Source organism: Nestor notabilis, unplaced genomic scaffold, assembly GCF_000696875.1.
Source record: "Nestor notabilis isolate BGI_N333 unplaced genomic scaffold, ASM69687v1 scaffold26779, whole genome shotgun sequence".
Classification (NCBI taxonomy): Eukaryota; Metazoa; Chordata; class Aves; order Psittaciformes; family Psittacidae; genus Nestor; species Nestor notabilis.
This window is the reverse complement of record NW_009945477.1, coordinates 1-7716: the sequence shown is the minus strand read 5'-3', so window position 1 is coordinate 7716 and position 7716 is coordinate 1. Positions and strand designations below refer to the sequence as shown.

The 7716-nt window shown below is 53.9% G+C and overlaps 1 protein-coding gene across 1 annotated transcript; it reads right to left on the bottom strand.

The window, feature by feature from the left end:
• Positions 1–1931: 1931 nt before the first annotated feature.
• CXCR5 (chemokine (C-X-C motif) receptor 5) lies at positions 1932–6700 on the bottom strand. Its single transcript, XM_010022901.1, has 2 exons — positions 6601–6700; positions 1932–3008 (listed from the first exon to the last, which is right to left on the bottom strand). Exons 1-2 carry the CDS (start codon positions 6637–6639, stop codon positions 1932–1934), a joined length of 1116 nt encoding a protein of 371 aa, XP_010021203.1. The 5' UTR covers positions 6640–6700.
• Between the last annotated feature and the right edge of the window lie 1016 nt (positions 6701–7716).

The window sequence follows — 7716 nt, the reverse complement described above, 5'->3', positions numbered from 1 at the left end:
TATATATAAATATAAATATATAAATACAATATGTGAAGACATCTTATTGGTTTTTATTTGAAACAATTTTTAGGCTTGTTTTTGGGTATCTGTGCTGCCTGTAATGTATTGACCTGTTTTATAGGTGCCTTTTTATTAAAAAGACAAATTTCAAAACCTGACCCTGTGCTTGTCTTCAGCGGCAGTGGGATTGTCTGTGCCCTGGGAGCGGGTGAGCGGAGCTGAGCTCAGCCGGCATCACCTGCAGCACGTCACAGCGGGACCAGGGCTTTCAGGAGTGCGGGGAGAGCCCCTTCTCTGCAGCACTCCCAGGTACACGTTCATTCATGCGCTCCCCAGTGCACGCTCCGCTGCCCGCCGCAGCGCGCGCGTAGCAGGATGCTCTGCTGCAACACCCCAGCTCCGTCTCCTGGGAGGCCGTGGTGCCCCATGGGAACTGCGGAGCAGCGTGCTGTTGTGGGGGTCTGTGTCCCCCTCTTTGGGGTCGCTGCAGCAAGGACTGGGGCTTTCTCTGCTCTTTGGGGAAGGTTCTGCCCGCTCTGAGCCAAGCCTTGTCCAGGTTGGCTGGGCCAAATGTGGGCATGAGCATGGTCTCCATGTGCAAAGAGCAGTGCATGTCACAAAGGTGCCATCAACCTACTTAGTGCTCTCTGAGGCGTTTCCCTTGTGAAAGTGGTATGACAAAAGGCAACTGCTTACACGCACTATACATGAGAAGAGGATATTTTATTTAACTGCTTATTACAGCCCACCTCAAAATTTATAAAAGTTTTCCAAGGTATCAGTACTAAAAACTGTAGTAGTGAATGGATTACACATCTATTCTTCTTACGTTGACTGCAGATTTCCTTGTTACCTCGTGAACACTGTGAGACTTTGACACTGTGACCGTTCGTTTTGTCAGTACCGTTTTTGTGCAGGAACACAGTTCCCATCAGAACCAGGGCTGGGGAGGTGTTTGTAATGTGTCTGCAATGGGTTTGCTCACGGGTAAGACCGTGGACCTAGACAGCAAGGGCAGGCTTCAGAGAGCTGCTCTGCTGCTGCTGCTGCGCATACATGCTTGGGTAACTACGGTCGCCATTACCTGCAGGTTTAGGCTTTGAAGATGCAGTGCTGCAGGAAATGGTGGAGGGCTCTTTGTGTAAAAGCCTTACGCTTGGGGAGTTTTCTCCTTGAGTCACAGGTTGAGAACGAGCTACTGAGATCTCTGCCTGAGTTGGACTGATGTAACGTGACCCCTTCCGTAACGACTGGTCTTTTTAGCAGGGCCCTTGGGTACAGGGAAGTTCAGCTGCAGCCAAGCCCTTTGTTAGTGGGTTGAACTTCAGAACTGAGTTGTGCGAAAAATTCCTGCGTTAAGAGAACTGACGTTGTTCCCACTTTGCTTAAACGGTGAATGGCAGAGCACTGTGTACCTGTGCCATTGGAGTGAGTTCTGCATCCCCCACGTCTTGTTCCAGCTGCCATGGCCAGTGAGTCCCGCTGCCTCCTTCAGGCACACCTCTACCAACCCTAGCCAGTGAAGTGGAGACCCACTTAGCTTTTGTCCTCAGTCCATTGACTTGGCTGAGCTTCTTTCCTTGCCTCTAGCACCCCAGCCTTGTGCCTGGCTCCATGCACAGGATGCCTGCAGGCAGTTTCGTGAGGGAGAGGTGGAAACGTCAGGTTCAACCCACTCGGGCCGGCATGACCACTGGACAGCCAGTGTTCACCGACAGCTGCCAGGTGGATTTCCACAGGCATGAGAACCAGGAGGAGCCAGGGAACAGTATCTGTTGGGATTTGGGTGTCGGGTGGCTGTCGGACCTCAGTTTCCTGAGGACTGAAGAAAGAGGTGGGATGCTTGTGAAACTCGGGACTGAGGCCACACGCGTGCCACTGGGAAGGCAAGCCCCAGGCGATTCTGCCCTGCAGGCAGCTCTTCCCAGCTAGAAAGTGGAGATAGAGGTGGTGTTGTCAGACTCGATGCCGCTGCCCTTCCTCGTCACCTCCAGGATCTCCTGCAGGGTCTCATGGTTTATGCAGCCAAGCTCCTGCAGGATCCGGAAGAAGTCGTTACGGAACTTGACTCCAACAAAGGCGTAGAGGATGGGGTTCAGGCAGCAGTGCGTGAAGCCGATGGCCTCCGTCACCATGATGGCCATATCCAGCTGGTCTTCCAGGAGGCAGTTCTTGGTGAAGGCTTCTAGCTTGGTAAGTGTGTTCAGGAAAATGACAATGTGGTATGGGCTCCAGCAGAGCAGGAAGACGCCCGTGACCAGGATGGCCACACGGACAGCCTTCTGCCTCTGCAGGCGCTGGGACTGACACAGGGCCCGGACAATGGCCACGTAGCAGTAACCCATGACCAGCAGGGGCATGAAGAAGCCCACGGCGTGGTAGAGGAAGCGGGTTGCCAGCCAGGCATTGTTGCCATCGATCCCAACCTCTGGAAAATAGCAGATGCTGCGGTTGCTGTCATCCGTCCAGACTTCCATGAAGATGAGATCGGGTAAGGTCAAGAGCAGCGAGCAGAGCCAGACAACCGTGCAGGTGAGGTGGATGGAGCGGGCTCTGCGCTTGCGGTAGGTGTGGATTGCGTAGACGATGGCCAGGTAGCGGTCCACGGCGATGCACCCAAGCAGCATGCTGCTGCAGTAGAAATTGATCTTGTGGACAGCACTGAGGATCTTGCAGAGGAACTTCCCAAATACCCACCCAGCCAAGCTCTCCACCACGCTGAAGGGGAAGGTGAGCAACAGTGCCAGGTTGGCCAGGGTGAGGTGGAACAGGAAGGTTTCTGTGGTAGTGCGAGACCGCTTGAACCTTTCTAAAATGACCAGGACCAGGGCATTGCCCACTGTCCCCAGCACAAACATCAGTAAGTAGATGAGGGGCATAAAGACCTTTCTGAAGGGGTCTCTGTGGTTGCCAACCACAGATGAGGCTGGGTTGAAGCAGAAGTAGCCCTCCAAAGAAGGGGTGGTGTTCTCAGCTTCATAGTAACCGCTCAGCTCCACCTGGCTCTGGGGAACAGAGAGGCTCTGGTTAACAGAGGGGAGTTTCTGCACATGAGAGCAGAGCAGAGTATCCCCACATCCCGCAGCCTGCCTGCCTCAGGAGGATGTGCTGCATGTCTGCAGTGTGATGATGTGGGAAGCCCCTCTGGTGCCAGGAGGTGCAGCAGCACATGAAGAGTGTTGTCCTGACCTCCAGCAGCGAGCACTGCTTAGTCTGTAATCTTTACCTAGTGCATTTGGGCATGTTCTGGTGTCCAGGCAGACGACCAGTTTCATCTTCTGGTTCTTTCCGGGTAACAAACCACGTTACCTGCTGGTTGGTGGCTTTTACTTTCTCTCGCAGCACGGAGCCCTCCCTCACCCATTTCTGAGTCTGACTGTCCCCCACCCTGTCCTGCCTGCTCCCTGCTGCCAGGTACAAAGGTGGTGGTACTCAGCACCCAGCACATCTGTACCCAGGCTACATGCGCAGATCCTGTCCCCTTTTTCCTCTACTCCTCAGAGACCTCAGAGCTGCCCGGGGCAAGGCAAGGTGGGGACAGCAGTAGCGGTGCTCGGGATCACTTTCCATGCACTCGGAGAAGGACGTGGGGCATGTGTTCAAATACCTCTGAGGCACGTCAGTGTCATAGCTATGGGGAGGGATGCTGGAGAGAGAAATCGGTTCTGCTGGTAAACCTTACAGTTCTGAATTAACTGCAGTCAGGGCAGGAAAGGGAATCTGAAAACACCACTGGGCCCCAAGGCTGACACCAGCGAGGAAAGTGCGATGGAGCCGCCGCAGATGTGGTTCACGCCTGACCAGCAGCAGCTCCTCACCAGGAGAGCAGCCTGTCCTCAGGCTGGGGCTGTAGGCAAGTCCCGAGTGCTGGGAAGCTGGAGCCACACTCGGGACAACCCCAGGGATGGTGGCTGTGCTCTGCCTGGCTTTGGGTGCCGTGCAGAAGCTTGTGTTCACAAAAGCAAAGGGCTCGGGCACAGACGAGCGGCACAGGAGGCTTGTGTCAAGCTGATAAGTGGAGAGAGAATGGCAGCAGTCACCCTGAGCTCCCCACACGCACCCTCTCTGGAGACCAGTGTGGAGACTCCAGTGTCAACCACAGCGGAAGCCTCTGCTTGCTGCTTTCATACCTTTCACTGCCAGCTGTGGCTGCCGGGGACTTCCGCTCCTTCCAGCTGTGGCTGCTGGCACCTGCTGCTCCTTCCCTCGCCACCCCAAGTTCCCAGCTCTAAATACCAGCCCTGCTTTAAACAGTTGTAGAGCTGATCAGGGGGTTTTGCTCCCCCGTGTACTCCTAAGCCAAATGGCAATGACCAGCCTCGGGTCCTGCACTGTGCCTGCCTAAAGTAGGGGGATTTATGTGTTTTCTTTCTCAGGCAACCTTCCCAGGCAACACACTGGGTGCCTCTGCATGCAACTGCCTGGGGTAAAAGAGGTGACGCTGACCAAAACCTCAAACACACATCAATGTCTTTGCTGACTAGCGGTGGAGCTGCAAGCCTTTGGTGAGAAGCATTTTTATTCCCAAGGAACAGTAAGTTTTCTGGTTTAGGGTATGACTTTGGAGATTGGAGATTGCTGCCAAAGACAAAAGTCTGCAGAAATCCCTCCCGGACAGACACTGGCTGCCTAGTTTGCACCCAGACCCCACATCAAGAGTTACCAACACACTCGGAAACCTGTGATGTATTGGCCAGGGCCTGATCCTTGAATCTGGCCCCCCAAAACCACAAAGCAACCCAAGAACCTCTGCAATGCGGTACAACAAGCAAACCAGGCTGCTCAGGCCACGCGGGTGACCATGCTGAAAACCCAAAAAGAACATGTGTTGGAAGGGGAAACTTCCCTAGAGAGAGGTTGGAGGGTTTCAGCTTTAAAGGGGTAAAATAACAACATGATGGGCAACGGATGGCTCCGGTGGCCGGTGTCAGAGCGCTGCCTCAGTGCAGCGGGCGGGCAGCCTGCACAGTGCGCAAGGGCTTTGGCTGATGAAGGGTTTCCAGCATCACCTTGCCTTTGGAGCTGAAGGAGCGGAGGCTGAGCACCACTATCAGGACACCATCTGCTTGCTGGCAGTAAGCAGGTAGGGTTCTTACCGTAAGCCACTCACTGTGGGCAGGGGAAGCGTGTGCTGAGCTGCGCCTGAGGCATCCTCTCATGTGCATCTCTGAGCAGCGATGCACATGAGCGACTGTGGGTGGGAGCGGACAGAGATGAGTTGGAGACAAAGAAAAGAGAACGAAAAGTCAGAGTCCGGGCTGAGACAGGAAGGGCAGGGACCCAGAGCTGCAGGAGATGCACTGAATGTACCAGGCCAAGGCTTCTGGGGACTCTGCTGTGACTCCCAGCTCTAGGGCTGGAGGCAGGAGGCTGGAGAAGGCAACAGCGTGTGTGTGCAGGGGCATTGATACAAGTCCCCTGCAACGCAACTGCAGCCAGATTTTTGGAGGGTGACAAAGTGGCATCTTTTTCTGCAACTGAGCAGTCAAGCGCATGCCAGGGAAGCCCACTCCTGCATGCTCTTTGTTCAGGGATCCCTTTTCCCCTCTAACCCACATCCCAAAGCTACTCCGGTCTCCGCATGCCAGCTGCTTTTCTCAGTTCCCCACAACCACCAGCAACCAAAACATTTGGCTGCAGAAGAGAAGCAGCTTGTGTACCATTAGGGATCTTCCATGTGAGTCATTCCCTTCCAGCCCATGCCATGGCTGGGAGAATCACATTGCACTCCCAGAGCCTTAAAGCTGGAATTGCCCACACCAGCGCAAGTTACTGACAGAGCTTCTGCTCATCCCCTCTCTGGGTGCTGAACTAGGGAAACACACAAATAAGAGCAAAGCCCCTGGAAATGCCACAGTGCCTTATGGAAGCTCCCAGGGAAATGGATGTCACAGGCTCCTGAGCATGGGAAGTCTGAGAAAAGGTACAAAACTGCACATGCACAAAACTGCACACGCACACAACAGCACCTGACTGCTGGTTCTTTACAGAAACTAAACAAAACCTGAGGTCTGCTGCAGAGAACCACTGTATTACAAAATAAACTCTGAGCTGCAGCATTTGAAAACCAGGCTAATGATAGCGCGGCTCTGGACTTCCCCTTGGATAGCACGCCATACTCTAAAAGGTGCAGCTGCTGTCTTGCACTTGCAGACGTGGGGGAGAGAACTATGGGAAAGAATACACAGTGTTGTCGCTCCCCATTAGAAGAAGTACTTGCAGTTTATCTTCCCCTCTTTAAAAGTCCCCTCTTGTGCAAATATACTGCTTATTCCCCTTTCTGCAGAGCCTACATCAGCCTGTTCGTGGAGAAGGCAGGGGTTGGAGCATGTGTGGTCGTACCCAAGAGTTTTCATGGGCAGAGAGCTCGCACTTGGTTTGCTTGGGCATTGCTCTCCACCAGCACAGTGTGATCACTTGCAGTCCCTTCATCGGTCAAGTCTTAAGGGATGCAAGGGCCAATTGTGCTGGCCTAAGAGATCACTCCCCCTCTGCCAACAGGAGGGACAAAAGGTGCACGGATAGAAACAAGGCCTTTCAGCCCACCCCAGCTCTACCTGCTCTCCCTGATACGAAGCAAAGCCGGGCCTGACTCACCAAGTCATAGGTCTCTGATGAGTAGCTGACAGGCCCCATGGTTTCAGGGGAAGAATCCGTCTGTCCTCCAGCAGTTTCAGTAAAAGTTCTTTTTTGGGGTGGAGTTAACCATTTAAGTGTGTAGGGAGGGACCTAGCAAGCAACAACAGAGTATTTGCAAGGCAAATTAGCTCCTGGCATAGAGTGACCTGATTGATGCAAAGATTAGCATCTGGCTTTATTATCTTTTTTCTAGTGCTGCAAGCTGATTTTTAAAGTAGTTTGAAGAATCCACCTGCATTTGGTCCGTACTAGACAAGGTCCAGAATGTCCATAGGTCTTCTTTAAAAAGAAAGAGGGACGCCCTGGGTGGGAGAGGTGCTGACAAGGGAGCCGTGCATCAAGGACGATCTCTTTGCATCAGGGGACAGCAGCTGAGGACGCGGCAGCAGCCCCGCAGCCGAGAAGGAAAGAAAGCGGTAAAGGACAGGGCTGCGCTGATCTTATTTCCCACGAGAACCGGGCAGGAATAGGTGGAATTACTACAGCAGACGGGTCACCGGGGCTGATGGCAATGACTGCTGCGGTGGGCAGAGGAGGGAGCAGCGTGGCATCTCCCTCCCACTGCATCCCGCAGACCTCCCGTGGCCCCAGGACTCGCGTTTTGCTGTCGAGGGCATGGATGAACAACCTGAAGCTGTCAGTAGATGCGAGGAACTAGGAAAAGAACAGCCCATGCGAGGGGAAACGAGGAGGTTTCTCTTTTTGTCCGTGCTTCAGTAAAAACGCTTTAACAGAAGTTTGTGTGCGGCACAACTAGGGGGTTACCAGCATTTTTAGGCTGGTGTTTAAGACCACATTCCTGTTGCGCCTCAGTTTGTCGAGTCCTCGGTTAAGTAACAGCTCCCTAAAGAGGAAGTGTCGATTCCGAACCCGTCTCGATCGGCGTATGCCTCAGTCTATGTTTTAATGTCACGTGCGTGCGGTCACTGGAACGCGGCTGACACCGGAGCCGCGGCAGCTCTCCGGGCTGCTCTTCGGGAACAGGAAATGTTCCCGTTATCTCTGCTGAGAGGCCCAAGATGCGAGCGGTGGGGCCGCTCCTCCCTGCTCCGCCCGCGCTGCCCTCGGGCTCTG

Coding starts and splice junctions, on each gene's coding strand:
- CXCR5 (XM_010022901.1), bottom strand. CDS start 6,639: ATGGGGCCTGTCAGCTACTCATCAGAGACCTATGACTTG. Junction 3,009..6,600: donor CATCAGAGACCTATGACTTG/GTGAGTCAGGCC, acceptor TCTGTTCCCCAG/AGCCAGGTGGAGCTGAGCGG.